Here is a 27264-nt window from a genome sequence, read left to right on the forward strand (position 1 = left end):
TACCTTCAAACACGACAATCCTTGCGGCCACTTGTAGAAAGAACCAACCGTGGCGATGCCGTGTGGTAGCCCACAATAAGGTCCGCCATGAATGCCCTTTCGTGTTTCATGTTTTGTAAAAGCGTATCTGTCAGTTGCTTCCGAATAAGAATTATGAAGTCATAGCGCACTGTATCCCTTTGGCCTCGTGTTTTGCGGTTCTTCCTCTTGTTGTTGTTTCGAATTTATTGTCAAATCGCACAGACCTCTCTGATCAACTCATGCCTTGGCGGTTGAGTGATATTTGAGGAGGACGATGATGAACATGCATTCAAGTCGATATAAAGATCAACTCTCTTCCTCTTCTCATCTTCTTCTCTCTCCTCGCTCTTACCCATTCTTCCCCATTTTAACACTCTCTTCTCTCCTTACCCCTCTTGGCAGCTAGACCGACCGCATCAGATTGAACCACATTGATTGTGCCCATCTTTCCTTACTCTTATATCAGAAAATAGTACACGTTCATTACCATCCCCAACGCTTCCCTCTCCCCCCCCCTCTTCCCCCAATCGATATACCCAGCGGTCCATCGATCAATCAACCCATTCCATAACCCCATATCATACTCGAATCTCATTCAAGCATTACACGACTCATCCATCCTTATTGTCTGTCTGTCAAAGCGCCAGCCGACCGAGAGCACCCACTAGCACATCGCTGATATTCTTATAAAGCGCCTCAACATGCACTGCTCTACTCTTTACGCCACCAGGAATTTTGTTTTAGCTTTGCCGCTGATCAATACCGCTCTGGCAGCTACGTATACGCTCTCTGTGAGTTCTCATCCCTCCTTCTTGCCCCGTGCACAACGTCAGAGCTCGGAGCTGGGAGCTGATGTGATGTGATGGCACTGGATATCAGAAAACTTGGAAAGGTAATGATTTCTTCGAAGGTTTCACATGGTGGGAATGGGATGATCCTACTCAAGGAAGAGTCAAGTGAGTGTTTATCTTTTCTTTTTTTGCTCTTTGCTTTAATCGAGTGCATGGTCCGCTTTGGCGGTTGGATTGATAATCGATTCTTTCTTGGTAGTTATGTCAATCAGGAGACTGCCATAGCTCGAAACCTCTCTTACGGTGGGTACAGTCTAGTCATTGACGAGTCAGTATGGGATGAGTCCAACGCTGACAGTTCTTCATCTTGCTTGACCCGCAGTGAACGGCGAGAATTTCGTCATGCGAGGCGATTCGACCAATGTTGTGGATCCTTCTTCCCGAGGGAGAGACTCTGTTAGGATTCACAGTAAAGACACCTACACTGATGTGAGTGCACCACGCTATCTTCTCACACATACGGCCTCTCCGTTGTGCCGTGCCATTTGTCCCTCTATCGAAGTGTTGCTGATTGGGGAGCCATGATGATTCAGGGCATCTTGATCATGGACGTCAAGCACATGCCTACCGGATGCGGAGCCTGGCCAGCTTTTTGGACCTGCACTAAAGCCGGTACATGGCCTGCTGGAGGTGAAGTCGACATCATAGAAGGAATATACGGTATCAACCAGCAATATTCCAATAACCTCTTCACGCTGCACTCGGATGCCGATTGTAACATGCCTGCTGCTTCCGGCCAAAATCGAGGAACGGGTACGGCGCTGTTGAGCGATTGTACCGGCGGAGTCGGGTGTGGTGTGAGAGATACGAGCTCTAAGAGCTTTGGCGAGGAGTTCAATGAAGGTGAAGGAGGAATGTGAGTCTTCTCAGCCTGGAATAGTAGAATTTTCATCCGTCTGGAGGTAGTCATGCTGACTCCGGGATGTCGGGTTTGCAGCTTCGTCATGCGTCGATCGCGAACACGAGGATTCTCATTCTGGTTCTGGCCACACAACTCACCTAAAGCGCCTACGGATATCACCACAGGCTCGAACGTCATCATGGAATCACTTTGGAATACGCCAATCGCCAATTTCCCTGCAGACCAATGTGATATCAACAGGCATTTCGATGACCATGAGATTATCGTGAGTCTGCTTCTGTGCGATGATAGCTGTGTTTGTCTTGTCCTGCCTTCGATTGCCCCCAAGAGCAGCAGGGGAAGTCTAAGTCGATGAATGACTGACTTCTTGTTTGGGCATGACAGATCAACTTGACTTTTGCCGGTTCGTGGGCTGGAGCAGCTCCTCAATGGGCCGCTTCAGGCTGCGCTGGAAATGTCGGATGGACACCTAACGATTACGTCGACAAGAATCCTCAAGCTTTCACTGACGCTTACTGGGAGATCCGAAGTTTGAAATGGTATACTCCTGTTTGCTCCGCCGGATCGAAGAAGAAGAGAAGAGCGCTGGATGATTCTTTGTAGTATAATTCCATCGCTTGACGTCTAATGCTAGCTCAATGCTTGAGTGCTTGAGAACAAGTTGATCAGGACTTTTTGGGTATCATGTATATATCGTTGGATATGCCATGCAGGTTCATGTATCAACATATGGTTCGTGCTGGTTGATTATTACGCCTCCACATGGTCGATGTCCGGTTGTTTGGGTTAGCGTGTTTCGGTGCCAAGGTGATGTTACATCGCCTCAAAACAACAATAATGCTGCGACGTCATCACCAACCAAACACACTTTCATACATGTATAAGCGTCTTTCAATTGCCATCCTTGTCTCCTCATCCGTATATCGGTACAAATATATAGAGGATCAAGGGAGATGTCATCTCCACCCACATCCACTGCCGATCCAGCGGCCGAATTAGCATCTCCACCTGGAACAGGATCAGGATTCGCCCCTCCTTCCGGTCCTCCTCCTCCTTCAGCCCCTGCTTCAGGTGCAGTGTCATCCACCCTTCCGACCACTACTACTGCAGCTATTGAGACATCTACACCTACACCTCTGCCTCAACATGCCGATCCGAAGGTCAACGAGCTCCATCAGATGTTCCCCACCGTCGAGCTGAGCGTCATCGAGCTCATCCTCGAGACATCCCAGGGCTCGACGGACCGCGCCATCGAGCAATTACTAGGAATGACGGACCCCGAATTCAAGTCTGACGAACTTGAGGGAACGCGGGAAGATGCACAAGTAGATCTGGACGCGCAGTTCGCTAGGTCGTTGCAGATGGCGGATGAAGAGACTTATAGAGCTCAACAGGCTCAATTCCATTCACGAGTCAATTCAGGAAACAATCCCCCGCCACCTGGGGGAGGGGGGTTACCGTATCAACCTAGAATTAGACGCGCAGGTGCAGGGGGACAAAGACCACATCCTCAACAACCTCATAACCAGGATGCATTCTACGAAGGATACACCGCCTCGGACAGGGATATCAACGGACTAGAAGGGAGGTACGGAGAGAGGAATGAGGGCGATAATCCGCCGGGGATGTTGGCTTTTGAAGAACGGGTGGAGAAATTTGCAGAGGGTGAGTCAGTCGATCATTTGTTCTTCCCCATTGAGCCGGTAATTGTTGTGCATAATCTATTGACTATGCGTTCCGAGATTGCCTTTATCTGAGCTGCCTCGAGGGGTGTCGAAGGATTTTCATAGCTGACAGTGCATGTTCCGCAAATATGATTTTTAGCCGGCAAACAAACCTTCAACTCGCTCTTCTCAAAGGCTAAAGCGAAGTACTCCGAATTCCAACAGCAACAAGCTACGAACCGAGCCAACCAATCTGGAAGTAGCTACGTCCCGGAGAACTTGTCGCCTAGTGGGGATAGGTATACCCGACCACCCGGGATCGGCGGCAATAGGGGTCCGGAACAGAATAGGAATTTCAGTAATTGGGATGATAGATCGTGAGTAGCAGTGAACACTTCCACGCACTAATTCCACCTTTTCGCTGCCTTGAAGGCGCGGACGTTGAATGAATATGCTGATCCATTTAACCGCTGTTCCGGCTTTGCTCGATAGTCCTAGTTTGCGATCAGAATCTATCTCATCGCAATCAACATTTGACGCTCCCCCTTCATCTCAGCAGACGCAGCCGTTGAGACAAAGCTCTCATCGATGGCAGCCTTCGGATGCGTATGGTGAGCTAATCTGTGTTTGTTTTGTTCTGAAAGACGCAGAGCATGCTAACGGTGACCTGATCTTCCTTTCTGTTGTATTGCATAGACGACCCCCTCCCACCCGCCCGAAGTATTAGCAACAGTCGGATCGAGGTGAATCCTAGCAGGGGGTCCGTAGGTAGTCCGGAGAAACAAGCAGGAAAGATTGACCCGGGTACGTTTGGCGTTGAATCGTAATCCAAACCGCATTGATTCACACTACCAGGTCAGACTAGACGTATCAGAATGGACCTGCGGAGCTGATATTGTGTCGGTTTGATATTGATTTCCGTCAAATTAGCCAAGCTCGGTATTCTCCCTAAGAAAAGGGTAGATCTCCTCTCGACCTCACCCTCCAACTCCACCACCAACCCACTCTCGAAACATTCTGGAAATGGAGGAACGGACGATGACGATCCGAACCCTTCGTTACCCAACGCTTCGGAGTCGCTGGTGTCTAAGATCCCACAGACTCCACCGGCGAGGGATGATAGGTATAGGTTAGAGGATAGCGATGACGAGCTGGAATATACCAAGTGAGTCGACTCATGCCTTTTATACTTTCATGTAACGGGTATCAGCAGATCTCTCATGTAGTCAAGCGGGGGACTGATGTACGATGAATGAAATCCTTTGCAGAAATCCATTCGATGAGAAGTAGTGGGCACCGGAATCTCATCGCAACTGATGAGTTCCGCATGAGTGGCTAGGAGAAGGAGGTGCATAGTTGGATATATAGATGTGGATATGAATGCGCTTAGCCAACGAAGCGCAGAAATGAATGATAAGATGGATCCTCCTAAGACTGATCAGGGAATCCTGAGATTGACGTCCACGCCGTGGATTCTCCAATGCTTAGTCTGCTGCTCATTGTGCACGAAAAATTCAAATGGTGCACTCTAAAAACGTACAGGACTGGGACGTCTCATACATTCCGCCAATGCGGATCAGGCTGATATTAGATTCCTATCTATATGAGTTTCCGTATTGGCGGACGAAGCATTCAGATACGATACGAAAGGACACGAGCTGCAGATTTATGATGCGTATGATCATCATTGCCCGGTCATATGCGCATCATCACCATACAGCATACTCATGTTAAGCTTAATTTCGACGATCATGTGGGCCGACCCGGTGAACGACAAGCGCTGATACGGCATGCCTGAGTGGAAGTAAGGTTCATCCATCATCAATCATGTGACTCTAATCCTAGTCAACCCATTCCGAAAATGCGGACGTCCGTGTTGTACAAGTATAAAACTGAACAATTATCAAGTCCGACAACGCGGAATCGCACCGTAGATACGTAGATACGGTTAAAAGACAGCACGAGACCGGGATAAGATTTACGCGCCAAGCATTAGAGTAGGTACGAGTACTCGTAGATCCGAATTTCGAGCGAATTCGCTGCTCTTCTATACTACAGAGTGGGGCAAGGAAGAGCGCAGAAATTATGCGATGGGTGATTATATATAATGTGTCCATATGAGACGAGGGGCAAGCGGGTATCCTCTTTGCCCCGCATCTCTTTCAAGCTTGATATCCTTTCTTTTCCATCTTCAGTCTGGGAGATTGGCTCGTACTCTACTGTATTACGGAACCATCACCGAAGTACGATACGATACTACGATACTTTAACCAGCTTAAACCGGAACGACGATGGAGAACCCCATTCAAGGACCCCCGCCCGGGACGCACGCAGCTACCGACCCCCATCTCGCTGCGGGCTATAGTCATGGACAGGGAGATGGAGATGTCGACTTGACGATTGACAGAGCACAATACAAAGCCGAAACCCCTTTGTGGAAGAGGATCAGACAACATTCCTTGACGCAGATGCTGTTCATTTCTGTTCAGGCGTTCTGCGGACCTGCTTTATCGGATGCGATCTCAGGATTGGGTGGAGGGGGGTTAGCGACGCCGAAAACTTCTAATATACGATTCGCGCTGGATCAAGGTGTTGAAGCTATTGGTGAGTCCTCTTTGTCGACTGTTTCTGGGTTTCCCACTCTACTTCACATCACTCTTGGCTATGGTGTAGTAGGATATTGCATGATGTATGAGTTAGCCGAAATTTGACCTAACGGAACGCTTTTACCCACCCGAATGTGGTAGACTCTTGAGCTGACTCGATTGACTGATCACATATTCAACTCTAGTCTGCCTCTTCGGAGCTGTCTTGGTCAATTTTATCGGCGTCAAATGGTCTCTTGTGATCGGAGCTGCGAGTTTCCCTTTACTTGGCGCATCGTATTACTGTAACTCGCAATTCAACAATCAATGGTTTCTGATCGCCACGGCGCCCTTCACTGGGACGGGCTTCGGCTTCTGGAACATCGCTGAAGGGGCCTATGTGATGTCCATCGCACCCGAGGCTAAGCGAGGGAAATATCTGGCGTTGTGGATAGTATCTCGAAATGCAGGTTAGTGTGGGATATCCTATTTCAATGTCATGTCTATTCCTCTTCCGACGGTGTGATCCTTTGAGCGGCTGCGATTCCGCGATCATCTGATAGCTTACTCATCTTGCGATACTTATCCTAGGCCAACTCGTCGGGGGAGCCATCAACCTCGCCAAAAACGCCGAGAAGAACTCAGGGGGCGGTATCGACCCTTCAACCTATATCCCCTTCATCGTCCTCGAAGCTCTAGCTCTTCCCTTCGCCTTTGGGATCTGCGAGATGAAAGACGTCGTCCGATCCGACAGCACAAGATCCTCATCCTTCCCAAGCTCACACACATGCAGGAAATGCGCTACATCGTCAAGACGTACCTCTCCAAAATCATCTACTGCAGCTTCATCTTCATCATCTGGTCTTACTTCTACAACGGTCCCTGGTCCACTTACTTGGCCTTGTACTTCAGCGTGCGCGCCCGGGCTCTGTCGTCGCTTATCTGCCCGTTCTTCTGCATCATTGGCTGTTTCGGCCTGGGGTACGTGACAGACTTGAAGGGGTATTCGCAGCGCCGTCGAGCCCAATTCGGCTTTTGGTTAATCATCGTCCTCAACGTCGCCGTGTACGTTTGGTCACTTATCATGCAAGTGCGTTTCGTCCGGAACGACCCCGGTCCGATCGATTGGAGCGACAAACGATTCTCAGAAGCATTCCTGCCCTACTTCTTCATACAGACTACTGGCCCACTGGCGCAGGTGTACACGTATTGGATACTCTCGTCGTTCGCGGAATCGGGCCAGGATAACGTGCGATTCTCGGCTGCGCTGAAAGCGATCCAATGTGTGGGAAATGCGATTGCATTTGGGGTCTCGGCGGCAGACTCGTCCCCTCTCACAGGGATGATATTGAATTGTGCCTTGATGGTGGCGTGTATCCCCGGGATGTGGTACATCACGAACAAGACGCCGGATAGGATCCCGGCGGATGTCATTGCGGAGGAGATGGCGCTGGAAGCTGAACAGAGGAAGAAGATGGAAGATCCGGATAAGAAGGATGCGCTGGAGGAGGTACATACGAGGGAGGTAGCTACTTTGGCGTGAAGCCGTGGGCGGTTGAGGTGAAGGGAGGTGAGCAACAAGAGGGAAGACGAAGTAAGAAGGTGTGACACCGAGATATCAGTACAGGTAATAACCAAGTAATCAGGGGTGTGAGTGGGAGTCATTAATGTTATAATTTCGATAGTTTTCGGGTCTGAGGCGTGATCGAATCAGCTCGTCCCACGACTGTTACGTCTTGTAGTCACGATTATTTAGTATGTATGCAAAGTTTACGGATCAACGCTGTGATCCGGGGCAGTGGGCGGTGGATGTGAGAGAGGAGCAGGAGAATGTGAGCTCGCAATCTAGCTTGATGATCAGTTCCCTGGAATCTGCAGGATGAATGCGACCTAGCATTCGTGCTGTAATGTCGTTCCGCTAATATGCATAGGCTGCACTTGTCATTTTACTTCTCGACACTATATCTACTTTCTAATCCGTGACTCTTCTTTTTTGCATTCCGAATAGCTCTTGTTTTAAAGCGATTTGAGGACCTCATCGGCGTGGGAGACGGTGACTGTGATCGCAACACATCAGAACAAAAAACTATTCCTAGGGCACAAATGCGGTCTGAGCAACTCACCTTCTCCGGGCGAGGGTTCAACAGCAACGTGGAGCACCTTTCCATCTTCAATGACGAGAGCCCCTCGTTGGAGTCTTGGTCCACCGAAGATAGCTTGTCCGTCGAGGACGAGACCGAGCTTGGAAGCGAGGGCACTGGTATCGTCGGCGGCTATCATGGAACGCGCGCGAGCATGAGCTAAAACTGCACTTGCACGATGAAGCAGATATATCGACGAGCAGGGCGGATACGCGAAATTCTTTCGAAATTGGACGGATCCGAGATTGGGGCGTGTGGCTTTGATGTACTGGACTTACCAAACTTGACGGTGTTCTTCTCACCGGCCAATTTCTCCTTCCAAGCGTTGACGACGAACATATCGTTGACAGCTACAACGTAGATGTCTTTCACGCCCTTCGATTGGAATGTGGAGAATTGCTCGAGGTATCCTGGGACTTGCGAAGAACAAGTGGGGGAGAAGCTATGTCATGTGCAAGTATTCTGATCAGCTAAAAATCCCGATACCTATTCTTGTATATGACGCAGAGGACCGTTTATTTGATCCAGACTGATATTCGTATAATGGAGCGGGACAACGGGGTGTGGACTTACGCTCCAGGAACCAAGACTAAGATGTTCTTTCCTTGCAATTTGGAGAAGTTGACTTTATCCTCGAGATCGTTGATCCTGATATCCACATCGGGGACAGCATCGCCGACCTTAATAGGCGCAGCAGAGGCAAGGCTTGCGACTGCCGAATGAGCGGCCTTGGCGGTAGCTTGGAGTACGGATGCTACGCAGAACGTTATTAGCCGGATTCGCGAAGCCTTGATTGGAAGCAACAACAGAAATGAGTGAAAGGAGAGGAGACTCACCCATTCTGTATTGCTTTGGTAATGGGATTTGAACGGTAGGTCTAGCGAGAGAAGTGATAGATCGAGAGCTGTTCATACGAATCTCGAACAGTCAGCCAAGAGCCTAGTATGATCGAAATCGACGAAAGGAGGGCACAGGCCTCCGAGGATGGAATGGGATGGGACGGAGGTTGACTCACGCAACGGATGGCCTGAATACTCTGTTTGATTTGACGATTCGAGAAGCGGAAGTGGGAGAAAGTCTCAAAGACATTTTCGAATAATCAAGTGGACTTGTATATATACGTTTCAGGATGGGATAAAAGATCGATAGCTTTCGGTGAGTGAGGGGGTTAATCCAATTGCCGGAAATATAATCGGTAATCTGTCTTGGGTGGTTATGATGGAGCTCTTGCGCCCTGCTTACGGAGGTGGCAGATCTTTCCCTTCCTTTAGCTCTGAGGCCTCCGCAATTAACCGTGATCTATGACGCAAAGTAAAGGGGATAGCCACGTGGTATACACCTGCTGCTCACGTGATATCGCATTCTACTCAATTCCGAAGGAAGTTGCGTTTCAAAAGTTGCGAAGCTGGATGGAGGTCTCAGTGGTTACGAAGGTAAAGCAACAAATAGCTCGAAGACCAAATCAACTCACCACGCTGGCGATAAGATTCAATCGCGCGACCTAGAACATGACATACCTCACACCCCATCTGCCCTTTCCGTCCTCATCCACATCAACATCCCTCCCTCCGCCTCGTTCTCACCTCATCATCTCAGACACGGTAGCCTCCCCGAGCCATTTCGCAGTCTATCATCTTGTATCCGCTGCACTGGGGAAAGAGCGGCGTAAAGTCGTCTGGATTGATTTCAGGGGCGAAGGTCGGGCAAGCTGGGAAGCTGTTCTTAAGAAGATCGTGCGTTGTTCATCTTTTATCCTTTATGCAGTCCTGCATATTCGTTGAGATGTAGACTTAAATTATGATTGAATGACTGAAGTATACTGATTGAGTGAGTCTTTAGGGTACACCGCTACCGCCCGCAGCAAGCCCGCAATTCATCCATTTTACACCTTCTTTCCTTCCTTTCCCAATACCCACACCGTCATCATCTTCGTCTTCATCCTCGTCAAAAAATACTCCCAGGCTGTTCGACGATAATGATCAACCGACTTTAAGGGATACTTATAATTCGATAGTCCCCGTTATCGCTGAAGGAAGTCTGATCATCCTGGACGGTCTGTCCGAGTTGAGCTGGATAGGCATGAGTGCGATGGAAATCAGTAAATTCGTTAGGGCCGTATTTGCCAGAACCAGATCTGTGAGTCAATCGACTCAATTCCTCTCTAATGTTTTCTAGATCAAGCATGTCCTATCCCGCATGGCTTTGAGTTGAGTGGCTGAGATAATTCTGCTTCAACGTTTCTGCTAACTTTGTAATGATACTCTCCATCTTGTCTTGGTGTGGTATTGAATAATCAGTCAAATGCTATACTAGTCTCCACCTTACACGCCGACCATCTTCCATTATCTTCAAACGTAATACCACAGACTGATGCAGGGACGAACGAAGGCGAGCTGCTAGAGAGATTATTGCGTATAGGTCAAGGGTGTTGGTGGAGGGTTTCGCATTTGGCTTCGGGCAGAAGTGGCGATGTGATGGGAGAGGTGAGTCCTATCATTAACGTCACCGTCACCGTCACCGTCATCGTCACTGTACCCTTCGCCGTCAATTGCAACGTTTCTTGACCTCGCGCCGTCTAACTCAGCCCTCTGTGATATATGTCTCGTATTTCCACTTGACTGACCCATATCTGCGTGCTGTGTGCACTTACAGATCTCATCGCATCCTTTGACCAAACCGATAGGCTTGGAAGACAGTGATAAACTGAATTACCCACATATACCAAGATCTAACCCGTTACAATACCGTCTAGAATCAAACACCGTCCGAGTCTTCGCTAAAGGAACGGGCAGGGGTTTCTTATAGGGCGCCAAATCGGGCATAGAGCTCCGCCCGCCTGTGCGTGACTCGCTCAGCTGGCAGTTCGTAAAGGATGAATTCGTTGTGTGATAGAGCATTGATGACTTGGCGCGCCATGATATGACATGATATGATGTGCATGCAAATGACATGCGATGCAACGCAGTGCAATGCAGATAGACCTAGATATACTCTTCGTCTATATCTCCTTCCACCTCTTCCTCCGTTCGAGCATGATGCAGTAAGATGATTTCGGCCCAATCCAATGAAATGACTTCAGTCCAGATCAATATCCTCTGATCCATCCATCAAATAGATCCGCTACGCTCTTCCCTGCGCCCGGGGCAGCACACGAATAACTGTCTTTCATACCGTGCGCCACGAAGACCGCTCGATAATGTAACCAGATAGCCAAGACGATGCCCGCATGCCACCACTGTGTCATGTATCATTCGTCATAAGTCAAATATCATATGTCATATGTCAAATCGTCAGCTCGGGTCATCGTGCCAGTTTATCAGGAGGAGTCGCCGATAGGATAACAAAAGAAAAGGAGGAAAAGCGCTCACCTGATGCGACATACCCCACCGATCGAATTTCCCAGGCCACTTGCATTCCGGGAAATGGAATGCGTAGAACCATAATCCGATCAAATAAGCAGCTACCGAAGATCCGAAGGGGGCTACAGCGCGGTACGCAGATACGCAGCACAAATTCCCGATTAGTCTGATTACTTCCTCCAGAAGAGAGACCATCGGTGGGGACAGAACTAAGAAGGTAGGAAGGAAGGAAAGAAAGGAAGGAAGGAAGGAAGGAAACGGCACAGCACATACCGACAAAATAGAAAGCTCTGAGAACACCATGTTGGTAGAAAAGCTGTAACATCGGAGTGAACATCGCCGCGCAAAGCACGAGGAAGAACGATATTCGTAGATGCTAAAAGCCCCGGAAGGAAGAAAGACATCCCTCATTCAATCAGCATAAGATCAATCACGATATTTACCATCATTTCCAAATCCCCTTATATAGAATACGAGTTCGGCTCACCTTATTCCTTCGCTCGTTGAACCATTTTTGAAAAGGCAGATAAGAGCCCAAAGCCCCGCAACATGCATTGGTACCGCAGTACAGTAAGACCAATTTGGGTTGACAGTAGAAACCGTTATACACTACCGTACCGAAAGACGCTGCGATGAGCCCTGTAGAACAAAGAGACAAAGGGATTTAGCTTGTGTTCATCGCACCGCATGACGAGGCGAATGTAGCGCACAGGAAATACCGATGTCTAAGAAGATCAAACAAAACTTGTCAGCGAAGATCGAGAGCCTAGCACAGTATACCGGGGAAACTAGGATACGATGACTCACAGTCTACACAGGCACCCCATTCAAACCATCTTTTCGAAGCGCATCCACTTAACACATGCCAACTTGCGGAAGAGAACAAGCACGATATAGCGGCGATGAGGTACAAAGCCAGGATAAGCGTGTCGAGCAGGTGAGCATTTGGTAAAGGTGGATTCAGTATTATGTACTGCATGTACTGTCAGCGTGGGTCACTTTTCGAAACCCGTAGAAGAGGACGTACAGGTACGAAGAGCGATATGAGGATCGTTGGAATGAAATGCGAATGTATGTTGACTAGCAGGGTAATTGTCAGCCTGATAACAACGCGCGACGAGAAAGGGTGATTTTGTTCAGTGAACAACTCACTTGTTTCGTTGTGCATTGTGAAAGCTGATCTGATGAGGGGTACTGGACCGGTCTTGAGGTGCAAGGGGATGAATCGGCTGATACGAAGCTCATATCAGCACTGAAACCCGATGCGAAACGTCCTATGGCATCCCGGCACTATTGTTGTCTTGACAATCAATCAAGAGGGATGCTGAACTTACTATCCCGTATGGACATGCTCGTTGTTCCTCCAAGTAGCAGGCAGATCTTCGTACTTGATCAACCTCTTTCCATCGTCTGACCTTTTCAGAGACTCCTGCACCGACGGACCCATAGTACTCTCCTCATCTTGAGCCACCATCGCCGTAAGCTTTGTATCCGTAATCTCTGGATGTTCCAGTATATATTCCTGATCTTCAGCGCTTTCTTCCGGCTCTTCCAAATCCCTTCGAATCGTTCTCGCATCCTCATCCTCATCCTCATCCTCATCTTCGTCCTCATCACTAGATCCAATGTTGACGCGAGCCGATCTGTAAGGGTCCGTCTTTGATCTCACCAGCTTATTCGACGGCCTCATCAGCCCTTCAACGAGGTTCGTAGGGAAACTACTCGCTCCGAGGGATTTCGATCTGACCGCTCTTCGTCTTCTCGCTAATGCTTTAGCCGATGCAGGCGTCCTGTTCGGGAAAAGGTATTCCGGCTCTTCATCTTCTTCTTCGTCCTCTTGGTCAGGCGGATAACGCTCAAGGGAAGCTGATCTAGATCGTTTTGACGTAGATGCAGATGCAGACGTTGGGGTCCGACTATGATAAGCTAAATCATCTTCTTGTTCTTCCCATCCAAGTTTTTCCCATCCTGCCCATTCCTCGGAAGGTAACAGCGTATGAACGACGTCTAAAACCCTCTTTCGAGCACTTTCGATAGCACCTAGATGATCGCCTTGACCCGCTGAATTGGGGGATTTGCCCTTCCGATCTCCATAGAGATAGACTAGACCGGGATCGATGGAAGATAATCTCGAAGGAAGCGAGCGAAGCCATTCTCGAGAGGGGTACGAGGGCAACTGTAGCGGCATCGACATCGATACTGGCATACTAGGTCTGGGTACAGCAACGGACGGTACAGATATTGAGGGAAGATAGTTCAGAGCTTCTTCTCGTAAAGTCGAAAGGTGATTCAGCAATTTAAGATGATGACTTTCCATACCACTGCCGTTCCCATTGCCATTGGGATTGGTATTGCCAGTGATATTGCCGTTCCTAGAATCCAGCCTGTTCCTCAAGGTCACCTGCGAAGTTTGACCGTATTTGCTTGACGAAGCATATCCAACAGCTTCCCCACCGAAATCATCCTCATCCACTAGGCTATCACTATACCCACTCCCGCTGTAAGCCCCATTTTCATCGCCTGATACAGAAGGCGACGAAGAGGACGCTCTTATTCGTTCTTCTTCTGCCGGTGCGAGTTCACCTAATTTTGATCGAAGGGCAACTTCGACCTCTCCCAGGTAACCTAGTAAGGCAGCTCGGAGATTCGGTATATGCGGCCGAAAGGTAGGCAGAGGTGGATGGGATAGTCTGCGCCATGAGGACGAGGAAGCCTGAGCTGCGGTTGAGGAGGCTGAACCCGATGCAGAGGAGAGATCGTCCGCTCTTGGAGTGGATGGCGAAGAGGACTCAGCCGACATGATGCGACCGCCGGTGATGCTACGGAGACGGGGCGGAATTAACGGTCGAGCGGGGAAGGAGGTTATCGATGAATCAGCGACACATGCACAGGAAAGGTGGTGGATGATCTATCACAGGAACTGCTCGTCAGACTGCAGCCCGCCAACAGTGCTTGCTGACACGAGTTGGGGTCTTCTTTTGTTTTGATTGTTTTGACTGAATTGAATTGAACGTGCAAAGAACCGAAAAATCAAGAATGTTAAGAGCCTAAACGCGGGATGAGATAGATCAGATACCCGGAATGACTGGTTCCTGTTCCGACCTGCCTTTGGCTTACACATTCATGTGGCAGGGCAATCACGCACAATATGCGATGCAACTTATCTCTTATCTGATATGGGGTATGGACTACACTCTTCAGTCTCGGGCTGCAGAGCAGTCTGTAGGGAATGATACAGAGGCGAGAGGTTGCTCTCGGATTTTGGGCAGTTGCGTTTTCTGTGAGTAGTTTGTTTGGGCAAGACGATGCCAGTAGTCCCGACTTGACGTTATACAATCATCTGCACAATTGCACGTCCGGCAATGACAGTACAAAAGACCATTTGCCCGTGCGTCCATCAGTAGTAGCCTGAGACCGAATTTCAGATTTCGGCTCTCTGGGATGTACATCAACCATAGTTTCTCGCCAAACTCGTATTGTGGACTTGTCTTGACAATGGAATTTGATCCCGCTGCTCCACCCAGCACCCCTGAACATGCGGAATCTGATGAAATGCTTAGTGCCAAGCATAGACCCAAGCACAACCAAAAAAGCGATCATAGCATAGCTAGTTTCTCCGTAGTCGAGTGCCAGCTGCAGACTGCAGTACATTGGCTGCCCGATAGGCGTGTAGGAGTGCGTACATGGATACATGACATTGGGATCGACATCACAAGAACATCTTGCCTGATGATGCTTGATCTCTGAACTCTGATGTCATCATGACCGATGACCACCTGATGAAGAGTAAAGCCCATATAATATGGGATCTGGCATAGATGTCATGGATAGAAGAAGGACCGTCAGAAGGGGAGGGGGAGATCAAGGGAATTAGAAATAGAAATAGAAATGAATCATTTTTGTCCGAATTGCAGGGATCCCGTAATACCCAAGCTTTTTCAGCTGGGACCCCTAAACCAACACAAGAACAAAACAAAAAGAGATCAGGAACGTGACCAAATGATTTGTTTATTTGAATAATCTGAATTCCTGAAAACAAGAGCAGATTCCCCCACTTCTCTCATCTCCGTCCAAGCTCATGCAGTGCTGCGTTGCTGCGTTTCAGGTTTTTAGGAGGGTTTCAATTAATCCTTTCAGCTTGGATCTTTTTTTTTTTACCCTTTCTCCCCTTTCTCAGCTCCCTGGTCCCCTTTGTTTACACCCAAGCGCAGAGGTAGGGCGTGAATTCCTCCTGCCTGCTCTCCAACCATTATTGAGGAATCAGTTCTCGTTTGCTTCTCTTCTCGCATTTTACCCTTACTCACTGAGATAATCAAAAGATAAAGTATACCGTAATACCAGTACCTGAATGACGGGCACCATAATAATCATATCTCCCTCGCTCCCCTCATCGCTAGTCTTGACACCCTGTTCAAACGTTCAAACAAAAAACAAACGGACCGGTCTCCGTCGGGGGGAATTTCCTTTTCCTTGGAATTCGGCGAGCGCGATAATAATAATTCACTTCCTTTCGTCTCGCAGCGCAGCACATCTGTTTGCTCGTCCAGCATATTGCTTGGATACCCCCTCTTGCTCTTCTTCCTGCTCACTCGCACGTGTAATACTACTTTTATCTTTTTGGTGTAAGAGGCGTTCTATAGCCGAGAGCTGTGCTCAGTAGTAGTATCATCATAAAATAAATCATCATCATCATCATTGAACGCACTGCTCGCTGCATTCAATTCACCATTCACCCATCTCAAGCATCCCAACGCAATACGCTCTTTCGTCAATAGCAGAACATTGAACGTCCACTGCATACCGCATACCAATTCCAGATCGAGAAGAGATAAAAAGAGTACAGCATCAATTGCTCTGCACCGGATCCTTGCTGGTCTGGCTTGGCGCAGCACGCAGCAGAAACTGGTCTGACCGATAACAAAAAAAGCTCCATCGATGGACAAGCGAATATCGTCGCCGTTCAGTCAAGCTTTGTACGCCGTGGAGGTGTTGACAGACCGAATAAAGAACCTGGGACGCACGGACGAACACGGCCATGCTGGAGCGCGGGCGAGGGAGATGGAGCGGGATCAAGAAGATAGTTATAGGTTGTTATCGTGGAGGAATAGTATCCACGAGCCCAGTCGGAATATAGCATTGCATGGTGAGCGAGGAGAAGGGGCAGAAGAGCAAGATGAGGAGGAGGAGAACACAGGGAACCGTGAGGAGCAGGAAGATGAAGATGTGCATAGTGAATTACCACCGCCATACGATACGGACGAACCGATATCCCCGACTTCCCCTACCTCACCGATATCGTTGACTCATCTGCCAAGGCGTCCGAAACGATTTCACCTCGATCTGCTTCTCCTAACCATCGTTGTCCTTGGTATCGGGATAGGCGGTGTCTTCTTCATAATTTTCCCTTTCCCAACGACGATACCGCCCTTCATCTGCCTGCTCACCATCCTGGTTGGTTGGGTGACCATCACCTGGTTACGAACGATATACTACAGTCTGGTATCATATCAAATCATCAGGGAAAAATCCGAACCCACATACCACCGTCAATCCTCCTGTATTTCTTCTTCTTCTTCTTCCAAGGTGTACTTCAACAAATTCGGAACTACCAAACGCACTATCCTCTTATCCTCGACGTTCTTCTTGATCTACCTTGCGTACTTGGGCTTAATAGTACCGCAAGAGGAGGTACCCCCATTAAACACTCACGGGAATGAGAAATACTTCATAGCTGCAAACTTGCATGATAGTGAGGACATCTTACCTAGCTGGTCGGCCGAATTGGTCAAATTGATAGATCATCGTGAGTGCTTTCTTTACCTTTCTTTTCATTTCTTTTCCCTGTCAAACCCATCCGTGGGGTACATTTGTCCATCTTTAAGTCAAGCTGGATAAAGTCCCGTACTGACTTCACGGTTCGTTTTGATTAGTGGGCCACAATAACGTCTATGTATCGATATACGAATCGAATTCCCATGACTCCACCAAATCCCTCTTATCTTCCCTTAATCAAACATTATCCGACCGGGGAGTAACGAGACGTATTATAACGGCTCAAGACGACAAACACTGGTGGCCATACAATACTTCCCCAGAAAGGATAGGGTATCTGGCCAATGCAAGGAACAAAGCTTTAGAACCTATTCAGTCGACAGACGAGTCAATGAGATTATCTGAATATCAAGATTTCACCAAGATAATATTTTTGAACGATGTGTTTTTCACGTGGAAGAGTATAGTGAGGTTGATAGCTACCAAAGTCGAGGGTCAGGATGAGTATGATCAAGTCTGTGCACTGGATTTCGGTACTTCAGGTGAGTTCAGCATAGTCCAATCCGATCTGTGTGGATCCATTATGAGCATGAGCAATGGCTGACATTTTGGGCGATGGTTATGGTGAATGGTATTGTAGGACTATACGATACGTGGGCATCGAGAGATATCTGCGGAACACCCCTCCGACCGTTCTGGCCATATGTGAAAGATCAGGTTACTATCGAGAAAATAGAAAAGGAGGAACCGTTTGAAGTGTCCTCGTGTTGGAACGGTGCAGTGGTCTTCAAAGCTGGGCCGTTCTTGTACAAAGCACCGGTGGAAGAGAGTATCGAACCTGAGAATCCGGCTTTGGAAGGGGAATATCATCTGATGAAGAGGGGTTGGAAAATGGTAGATGACCGTGAGTCAAATTGCTGAACGCATCGCATCTTGCATACAAGCGGTAGCAGTATGAGGGGATGAGGGATATGATGCTGGATACTAGAAACCGAGGTCCGATCAAATGCTGATTCTGGATTCGCCGCCACAGCCACTTACCCGAATTCAGTGTTCTCCCCCGCTTTGACCCTCCCAATCCAATTCAGAACGTCCAACATCTCAGCATGCGACCACTCGGAATGCTTTCTGATCGGCTACGATCTGCACCGATTGTACGATTCCGTCGAAAGGCCGCCCAGGATATACATGAACCCCACTGTCAAGCTTGCGTACGAGAAGAACTGGTTCGTATGGCATAATAAAGTATTGAGAGTACCCGTTATCCAATGGTGGTTGGGTGAGTTTACACAAGGCCTTTATCCTTTATTCCATCGACTATTGACCAAAGGCTAAAGCCCTGACGAAAATTATTCAAATGCTCTTACCTTGCAGAAAACTGGAGCCGTGGATATCCGTTTTATTTCGTCGATTGGATATGGGAAAAAGCAGGTCGACGAAGAGATTATTGTACTTGGTCGGCATTGGCGCCTCATCTGCCTGAACGATGTCCGTCATTACCTGGACCGCAAAATAAACACTGGGACGAGTGATCGAGCAGCCAAACTGAATCAGATCAGATCAAGCCAAGCGCTGGAATGACACTGAGCAGTACACGGCGCCAATTCAATGGACAATCACCGTTTAGCAGGGTGAGATACGATCTTTACGAGAATGAGAATGAGTATAAGAATGAGAATGAGTCATATAACGTACACGATAGTCAGAGGTATGGTGTTTGGTGATTAAGAGTAGTAGTCCACAGAATCCTGATCGAATAAGCGATTTGATCATATTGTATTGTATATAAATAGTGTTTCTTCGTCTGGTCTCCCTGCATATTAATTTCCTTCCCTTCCTCACCCGTTTTGTCGGTAGTTGATTCCATATTTTCATTCCATATATCCAGCATTGAATGCACCCCATGTCCGAGTCATTTCTGCATATGATTCGTTCAGCTAGGAATCGACGATCAAATGGATGAATAGATGAGATGCCGAACGCCTGGATACTGTGTACTGGATTCAGCAGGAGAATTGAGTGGATCACGAATGACGCCATGATGCCATGATGCGATGATGATGAACGGATTTGAGGATACAAGTTACATAAACTGCTGATGGATTATACGGCAAATTCAAATCCAAATTACCCCTGGTATCCTATGAAATATCGAAAAACTAAAGACCAAAACCCCGATGCGCAGAAATAGATCGAATTAAGTGAGTGAGTGAGTGAGTTGTTGAGTGTTGAGTGCAGACCAAACAAATGATAATGAAATGACCCAGCTGAGATTCAAAAGAAACGAAGGCGACAAGATGAGGGTTGTAGCTGGACAAGTATGATAAGACGCCTGACATCTTGTGCGACATCGTTTCGAGACGACCTGATTTGAGATGATGTCTGATTTGTCGGAGTTGGAGTTGGAATTGGATCAGGCAAGATACACAACACCTTCCGGATCAACGGGAAACATCGATGTCCTCCTCTTCTTCCGAATCGTTCGTTGATAGTCTTATGCCCTTATATGAGTTCCGGCGGATTTTATATATCCTGACTAATTCGATCTGTTCGGTGTTGTAAGAGGATGTTCAGTGGGAGATCAGCACAACTTTCCTCGGATTGTGGGAGACAAAAAATAGGAATCTGAAATTTGAGGATCTGCGAATCAGAGAACTGGAAATGGGGAATTGGGAATTGGGACTTATTGGGATTTGAAACTTGATGCAGCCGAAGTCGCACTCACAACTGCAATTGATAACCATAACAAACCGACAATAGCCATAATCCACCAAGCTTGAGCCGGTTGGACGCATTGGGTATACCATGCTAGCTCGCCCAGACGCTCTTTGTGCCAGCTTTTACCGCCTACAAGGACGTCGTACCAACATTCTCCGTGCTAGAATCGAATTCACCCAGAGGAGTCAGTCATGTCGTTACATTAGGTTAGATTAGAAATGAGTTTGATGTTCGATTGATTGTTTGTTGATGAGGGAGAAATAGGGAGTTGGTGAAAAGTGTGCAAAGCGAACATGGTGATAGCAGTGGAAAAGCGGGGGAGTTGAGCAGATAAGCCCAGACAATTGTCTGGCCAGTTTGACAACACAGCTTTGTTGGAGTTAAAAGGATCACACTCACGACGTAATCTATAGCCAAGAAAATATCAATGAATAGTACCACCCCAATAGATATTAACGCAGTCAACAGATTCGGTCGATACGCAGCTACGACCAGCCCCAAGGCCGCAGTCAGGAAGACGGGCGGCGAAGGTCGATTCGTTATCAGGGAGCCTGTGATCAAGTATATCGATAAGACTGTTAGGGTAAGTAAGATGGGTGTGTATATCGAGTTCAGGCGTAGCTGCAAAGTCGAGGGTTTGGGTTTTGCCATTTTATCCAGTCTCAGTGAAGTGAAGAAGGGCGAGGAGAAGCGATTAGTTTGATCTGGTCGAAATGCGCAGACGCGAATAATCCTCTAATCCTCTAATCCTGTGATTTGGACAAGCGCGATAGTATACTTTGAGGTGTTCGAGAAGCGTCGGGGATGTTTATATTACAGTGACAGCGACAACGACAACGACAACGACAGAGCTGAAGGCGAATGTATGCCAAGATTGGGAGAGAATGAAGGTGGAGATGGGATGATTTGCAAGCAAGAGAAGCGAACGATGTATGCCCTGTAGTTACAGTGTATCCGGGTAATCTGTTGAATTGATTTCCTATGTACTCGAGTAAGCGGTGCTGCAAAGCGCGTTTGCGGGGGGGGTGACTTACTGACGATGTACAGTATAGTTGATATGTTTCAATCCATCCTTCATCTATCACGTTCGACAATTGCGACGACAACCACAATCACGACCACAACGACAACCACAACCACAAACGCAAAGCATAGACATATGCGATCCTCTGTCTAGATTGACTCATTTAGCCTTGAACCCGTGTCTTTTCTACCTCCTACATAAGTGGGTATACGAGTACGCTTTTGATCTCTTCCTTCGTGTTTCTTCCTTTGTGTACTTCCTTTGTGTACGACTTTATGGAATCCAAACCAGCCAGCAAGCCGACAACATAGCATTATAGCCGCATATATGCTTGGAAAATACTCCCCTCTAACGCATATCAGCAGCCTTCTCCACAGTCTCCGCGCTCCTGTATTTTCAGATGCGCCGCAAAATGATGAAGAACAAAATATCTTGTTGAATCGGAGTCGGAATCGGAATCGGGGTCCTGGTCCTTCGTGGCTGTCCGGGAACCCTAGGTCTGGGTCAACATTGCAGAACATCGTAGAACAAGCCGAGGATCAGGACACGGACGAGGATGAAGAGGTAGATCAGGATGAGAATGACGACGATGGGACAGAAAGTGAAACGCCGCCGCCGTCATACAACTTGGTCTCTTCCTCCTTGCGGGGTCGGAGTCCTTCCACACAGACCACTCCAACAGGCTCGAGGGGGACCACTCCTGTGTTTCTGATATTCGTGGTAGTAGGTATAGGCTGGACAATAGAATTATACCTCTCCTATCCGTTTTTCACCACCATCCCCATCTATGTAGGCCTTCTCATCGTGCTCTTCGGGTGGACAATAATAAATCTATTCACCCTGTCTTGGTCATTATTACGCCTGAAAGACAGTTACCCGACGATACTATCGAGATACTCGAACTCTAAGAAAATCCGACTTGCCATATCGACTCTGTTCTTGATTTACCTACTCCATCTTGGATTCACCCCTCCCCCTCAGATTACCGGCTCATCTGTTGATCCCTCACAACCTTTTCCGCCTCGCTTACCGGAAGAGATCGATGGTGTGAGGCAAAAATACTTCATTGCTGCTAACATGCACAACAACGAGAGCGTCTTGTCGGAATGGTCAGACCAGTTGATCAGGTTAATCTTTCATCGTAAGTCCGCTACCGAGACTTGCGTCGAGAGGGAGACTGATATGACCTGTTGAATTTTGGTAGTGGGCAGAGAAAATACATATGTATCGATATATGAATCGAACTCGAAAGACTCGACTAAGAAACTCTTGAATGTATTGAATAACACCCTAGAAAATTTAACGATACCACATAAGATAGTGACGGACGAAGACAATAAGCATTGGTGGCCATTCCCGACGGCCGTGGAGCGTATAGAGTATTTGGCAAATGCACGGAATAGAGCGATGGAGCCAATTCAGTCGGAAGACGATGCTATCAGGACACAGAATTACGGAGAATTTACGAAAATCATCTTCCTTAATGATATTTGGTTCAAGTATGAGGACCTCGTTAGCCTGATAGATACTAGATTTACGGATGAGCAAGGGAATGAGTCGAAATTCGGGGATTACGATCAAGTGTGTGCTATGGATTTTTGTGCTGCCGGTGAGTACGAGGTCTCTGTCTCTCTGGATATCCGTGCCCGGAGTGGTCGACGAGCTAAGTGGAGAATACCTTTGTCCTAGGATTGTACGATTCTTGGGTTGCGAGGGATGTATGTGGGACACCGATGAGGACTTTCTGGCCGCATGTCAAAGATCCGATATCTGTACGCAAGATGGAGAGGGAAGAAACTATACAAGCCTCTGCATGCTGGAATGGCGTAACTGTCCTAGATGCGAAGCCGTTCCTGTATCAAAAGCCTGCTGAAGGCGAATCGAATTTGGGATTGGCGAATCCCGGCCTGGATTATTTGGGCATGGAGAAGAGGGGATGGAGGATGATTGATAATTGTGAGTTCACTGCATACGAGGTGTATAGTTTCGACAGTCCTTTAATGAGCTCGGGCAAACTCCCTTTGCCAGTGGAGTCCAATCATGGAATGATTTGCTGATGAATCTACCATAGCCACATACCCTGGATCAGTATCCTCACCTTCGATAGACTTGCCGATCAAATTCCGGACTTCGGAGATTGCACAATGTGATCATTCGGAATGTTTCTTGATATCATATGATCTGCATCGATACCATCACCAAAGACCGGTGAAAATCTACATGAACCCAAAAATCAAAGTGGCCTATGAGCAGAATTGGTTCAAATGGCATACCGTGATACTGAGGGTTCCAATCATAAATTGGTGGTTAGGTGAGTTGATCTAATTTCATTTCTCCGCGTTGCACACTGCAGAAATGGATTCGAAGAATGCTCCAAATGACAAAGAATGCTGTAACGAGGGATAATGGCTGATCGCTTCCGTGTATCTAGTTCACTGGTCAAGAGGATACCCGTTTATGCTTGTAGACTGGATATGGGAATCCATGGGGCGTAAGAGGGATTACTGTACATGGTCAGCACTTAGTTGGCATATGCCTGAAAGATGCCCTGTTTTACCTGGCCCGCCGCATAAGATCGGATGGAATCAATAAAAAAGAATAGAACAGTACGAGTACCGACGAGGTACTGCCAAATTATACTTGTTGTACAATAATGTCAAATAGCATCATGATGGATATAGCATAGCATGCATGAGGGATATATCCCGTGTAATGCATGGTCATAGATCGTATATTGCATGCATGAGTGCGCCATGAAACCATTACATGTATGGTTTGTAGAAGGAACACCTGACGGAAGTGGAGGGCGATCTCCGAAAAGAGCGGTGATGGAAGACCGAGATCTGTTATCTTTCCTCACTCTGCGAAAGCTCAATTTCATGCAATCTCCTCACCTCGATGATGTCGGACGCAAGGCTCAAGTGGAGTGAGGTATTGGAGTTGATGGAGAAGGACAAGATTGAACGATGCATGGCCGCTCTAGATATCATGGATCTGGCTTCTCGAATGGTATATATACGAGCTCGACTTTCTTGTGCTTTGGACGCCATTTATGACTCACCTCATCAGTTCGCGCTTGAATAATAAGTTTATAGCTACGCAATACAGCGATACCATATAACACTCGTAACGGATCACAGATCACAGACCTTGACTCCATAGAGATGTGCTGCAAAAACAGAAAACAACGATTGCAACCCCGAGCTCTGGCTTTGAAGGAAGCCTTGGACAGACAAGGATATACAATCACGCCCGCAGATGGCATGGGGCTTGTAGACGAGTCACGAGAAGCTGTCCCTCTTTCTGGAACTGGTACTAGAAATAATCCCAAAACTGGACAAAAGCTGTCGCTCGCTATCGATCCCCCATCGTATGACCAAGTCCAGAAATACACTTCGCCTATCGATCCTACTCCCCGAACCGAAGAGATCTATCACGTTCGCGTTGACGATCAGACGGTCAGTATAAACCCAGGGCGGGAATATGGGTTTATGCACCATTCAGATTCGAACGCATCGCTTGTACGGGGTAAGTCCAGTCTCACCAAATCACCGTCTCAGCCTCACGCAAAAGTAATGGGTCATTCTTGCTATCAATGATTGGCCTAAGGCTGACATCGTCAGGTGTTGAGTATCTAGTACCGGTTTCAGAAGCAAGACCCGATGCCAAATGCACGGATCCCTCAGGACATTCGCCCAAGACTGTATATGGCGCTGTGGGTATCATAGCAGGGATAGTCTTTTTCCCCTGGGGGTTATTCTGGTGAGTGCAGTGGTTTTATCACGCCAAGTATTGACTCGAGCCTCGAGATTGGGGTCAGTCAGTCAGTTGTACAAGCATTCAGAAGCTGACGTTCGGATATTGACGCCTGATTTGCAGGACTCGATGCGATTCGCAGACGATCTGCAAAAATTGCCAGATGGTAATCAGGGCGAAAGGCGAACATCGCACTCCTCATACTGGACAGGGTCGGTGCGCTTCGAGAAGAGCCGAACGAAGGGCAAGAAGAGCGAGGGCGGGACCTCATTGCTGTTGATCGTCTGCTGCTTCAAGTATCCTGTATGCCTTGTACGATCCACTCTGCGGGTCGCTTCTGTTTGTATAATTGATTGTTCCCCTCGTTCGTTGTTCTTTCATGCATTACTTCTCCAAAACACACGCTGCCATCCTTGACCTCACTTATGATTGAATTTGGACTTATCATCTCCCCCACTTTGCCCTGGCATACACACTCGCTTAATTTGCGGCAATTGACAATCATGCGGTAAAGCTCCATCTTACCATACGTTATTTCGCCCCTCACGAAACGAGGTAGAAGGCATGTCCCGCATGGGGTACCGCGTTAATTACTTCTCTTCACAACAAGCTTCTTTAGAAGTCATTTACTTGATCTTGCAAATGGTGATTCACTTGCCGATTCATTAATCTTCTTTACGGAATTCCAATACGACGCAAATATGTGCCATCTGCCAATGCCGCAAAAATGCATGTCGGCCATGCATACTAGGAACCAAATCCCAGACTTTACCGTTGAGCGGTGAGAACGATTCCATGATGGTGTGGGAACAATCTCAGGATCGACGTTAGCGCAAATCGGAGAACCCTGAATAGGGGTAAAGAACGCCCCGCCGTCATGGATGGATACTCCGGCAGGTTGTCAAGGGAGTCTCCTGCGGATTTTAGGTAATTCTTGATTTGATTCGATGTGCTCAATCGAAGACACGATTGCCCTTTCATCTGTCTCTCCCCGCCAGATGATAGCATACCACCTACTGTATCTGGATGTCTCGTCGAAAAGTGATTCCTAGATGAGATCTACTCATGAACCTCGTGAGAATTCAGCGTTATGTTCAGGCGATCAGGCATGTTTGCAATGCGAGTACCGTTCTTCTCGGTAGAATTAGTCGTTGGAACGTATGATGGCATGTAACGCTCCGTTTATAGCTTCAAACTTCGAACATGAATTTACCATACTCCCGACGTTCCAATTGCACTCTGTCGGGGGTAAGCTTAATCAGTAGACTACAAGACCACGAAGAAACAGATGTATTTTGATTCGACCACAGCTTACAGGTCGACTAAAATTTTCGAAGATTTTTACGGTACTACCGTAGGTGCAGCAAATATAGTAAATATTCCTTACGTGAGCCAATCATCACTCCATATGCCCCAGGGAGAGCTCCCCCCAGTCCCTGAAGATGAGGGAGAAAAGGCTTCGTCATACACCATCTACCCTGAGCTGTTTTCAATGTTTCCTCTCCCCACTCGCTTTCCCTCAATTATTCATTATTACGAGTTCGTTGAGCTCAAGAGTGACATGCCGTGCCACTCCGAGGCAAGGCAGAGGGACGCGAAATTGCTTCTACCACTTCCTTGAGTGCAGCACCGATACAGCAGCTTTCGAAGTTTTCGCTCTGTGTCAGATTGTATCAGAGTTATCGATCTGCTTCATTCAGATTCAGGTTGAGAGTAACTATCACACCGCGAAAGGTCAGACAATCAGACAGTCAGACAGACAGACAGAGATTTGTAGCATACCCAACGATTCAGATTGTCTCAATTAGTGTTCTTTACTCTCTATTCGCATTCGCTCTAAATCGATTCGGTCTAGATCGTTTGGCCTTACTCGTAACTGTATAACTTTAAATTACCATCAGTTGGAACATCACCAGAAACACGCTATCCGAATACAATCGTCTCCATCAAACATCCTCTCTCACGTTGACAAGTATTCTTTCCGATTATATCGTGGTCAGGACCATCCGATAGGACAGATACACGTCAAAGGCTTCGGTTTGGGCTGGACATACGATCGTCACGTTCCTTATTCCAGAATCAGAATCGCATTACCTTCACCGACGAAGAGAGGAGACGAAGAAGGCGAAAAATACGTGGGAAAATATTAGAATAGAAATAATCAGTCATCAATTGACATATGTCAAGGATACAGACAACATAGAAAATAGATATCACCAAGAAGGCTTTACGAACTACCAATTACAAGTGAGTTCCAGTAAAGCTGCCTCTCCTCCTTCTCTTTCTACATTTTCTTGAGGACATGGTACGATCTGGCAACACATCATTCGAAAGGATACTGTTTATAGATAGATCAATACTTTCAATGGGGCCTCCTCATATCCCCATATCACTTGATCGACCTCAAACATTTTTATCAATTCATTCATAACATCTGTCCTCATCGATCATCTGATCGTCAACGAACAACCATGTTGTCAGGCATCCTGCTGTAGACATATTTCCTGCACT

General features: G+C 47.5%; 10 protein-coding genes across 10 annotated transcripts; 7 read left to right on the plus strand and 3 right to left on the minus strand.

Moving 5' to 3' along the window:
• Nucleotides 1–722: 722 nt before the first annotated feature.
• Nucleotides 723–2337, plus strand: I303_100854 (uncharacterized protein; the record flags this gene model as incomplete). The annotated part of the gene is made up of 7 exons (XM_018404223.1): nt 723–812; nt 901–977; nt 1072–1115; nt 1195–1301; nt 1406–1728; nt 1810–1999; nt 2119–2337. 7 exons carry the CDS (start codon nt 723–725, stop codon nt 2335–2337), a joined length of 1050 nt encoding a protein of 349 aa, XP_018266877.1.
• Nucleotides 2338–2687: 350 nt separating this feature from the next.
• On the plus strand, nt 2688–4688 carry I303_100855 (uncharacterized protein; the record flags this gene model as incomplete). The annotated part of the gene is made up of 6 exons (XM_018404224.2): nt 2688–3399; nt 3559–3775; nt 3891–4009; nt 4095–4202; nt 4329–4563; nt 4667–4688. 6 exons carry the CDS (start codon nt 2688–2690, stop codon nt 4686–4688), a joined length of 1413 nt encoding a protein of 470 aa, XP_018266878.2.
• Nucleotides 4689–5689: 1001 nt separating this feature from the next.
• I303_100856 (uncharacterized protein) lies at nt 5690–7526 on the plus strand (the record flags this gene model as incomplete). Its single annotated transcript, XM_018404225.1, has 4 exons — nt 5690–6002; nt 6190–6453; nt 6575–6723; nt 6777–7526. 4 exons carry the CDS (start codon nt 5690–5692, stop codon nt 7524–7526), a joined length of 1476 nt encoding a protein of 491 aa, XP_018266879.1.
• A 473-nt stretch (nt 7527–7999) lies between these two features.
• I303_100857 (uncharacterized protein) lies at nt 8000–9213 on the minus strand (the record flags this gene model as incomplete). Its single annotated transcript, XM_018404226.1, has 6 exons — nt 8000–8040; nt 8107–8256; nt 8403–8566; nt 8698–8878; nt 8961–9028; nt 9140–9213. The coding sequence occupies 6 exons, from the start codon at nt 9211–9213 to the stop codon at nt 8000–8002; spliced, it is 678 nt and encodes a 225-aa protein (XP_018266880.1).
• A 419-nt stretch (nt 9214–9632) lies between these two features.
• On the plus strand, nt 9633–10929 carry I303_100858 (uncharacterized protein; the record flags this gene model as incomplete). The annotated part of the gene is made up of 4 exons (XM_018404227.1): nt 9633–9857; nt 9964–10260; nt 10422–10607; nt 10777–10929. The coding sequence occupies 4 exons, from the start codon at nt 9633–9635 to the stop codon at nt 10927–10929; spliced, it is 861 nt and encodes a 286-aa protein (XP_018266881.1).
• Nucleotides 10930–11209: 280 nt separating this feature from the next.
• Nucleotides 11210–14283, minus strand: I303_100859 (uncharacterized protein; the record flags this gene model as incomplete). The annotated part of the gene is made up of 8 exons (XM_065968211.1): nt 11210–11359; nt 11493–11605; nt 11757–11859; nt 11971–12122; nt 12291–12456; nt 12511–12563; nt 12636–12712; nt 12818–14283. The coding sequence occupies 8 exons, from the start codon at nt 14281–14283 to the stop codon at nt 11210–11212; spliced, it is 2280 nt and encodes a 759-aa protein (XP_065824283.1).
• Nucleotides 14284–16418: 2135 nt separating this feature from the next.
• I303_100860 (uncharacterized protein) lies at nt 16419–18787 on the plus strand (the record flags this gene model as incomplete). The annotated part of the gene is made up of 5 exons (XM_065968212.1): nt 16419–17286; nt 17414–17797; nt 17896–18159; nt 18289–18534; nt 18630–18787. 5 exons carry the CDS (start codon nt 16419–16421, stop codon nt 18785–18787), a joined length of 1920 nt encoding a protein of 639 aa, XP_065824284.1.
• Nucleotides 18788–19938: 1151 nt separating this feature from the next.
• On the minus strand, nt 19939–20624 carry I303_100861 (uncharacterized protein; the record flags this gene model as incomplete). The annotated part of the gene is made up of 2 exons (XM_018404230.1): nt 19939–20133; nt 20373–20624. 2 exons carry the CDS (start codon nt 20622–20624, stop codon nt 19939–19941), a joined length of 447 nt encoding a protein of 148 aa, XP_018266884.1.
• Nucleotides 20625–21324: 700 nt separating this feature from the next.
• Nucleotides 21325–23589, plus strand: I303_100862 (uncharacterized protein; the record flags this gene model as incomplete). Its single annotated transcript, XM_065968213.1, has 5 exons — nt 21325–22138; nt 22202–22606; nt 22687–22953; nt 23069–23308; nt 23429–23589. The coding sequence occupies 5 exons, from the start codon at nt 21325–21327 to the stop codon at nt 23587–23589; spliced, it is 1887 nt and encodes a 628-aa protein (XP_065824285.1).
• A 572-nt stretch (nt 23590–24161) lies between these two features.
• On the plus strand, nt 24162–24763 carry I303_100863 (uncharacterized protein; the record flags this gene model as incomplete). Its single annotated transcript, XM_065968214.1, has 2 exons — nt 24162–24525; nt 24621–24763. The coding sequence occupies 2 exons, from the start codon at nt 24162–24164 to the stop codon at nt 24761–24763; spliced, it is 507 nt and encodes a 168-aa protein (XP_065824286.1).
• Between the last annotated feature and the right edge of the window lie 2501 nt (nt 24764–27264).

This window comes from Kwoniella dejecticola, chromosome 1 (assembly GCF_000512565.2).
Source record: "Kwoniella dejecticola CBS 10117 chromosome 1, complete sequence".
NCBI classification, from domain to species: Eukaryota; Fungi; Basidiomycota; class Tremellomycetes; order Tremellales; family Cryptococcaceae; genus Kwoniella; species Kwoniella dejecticola.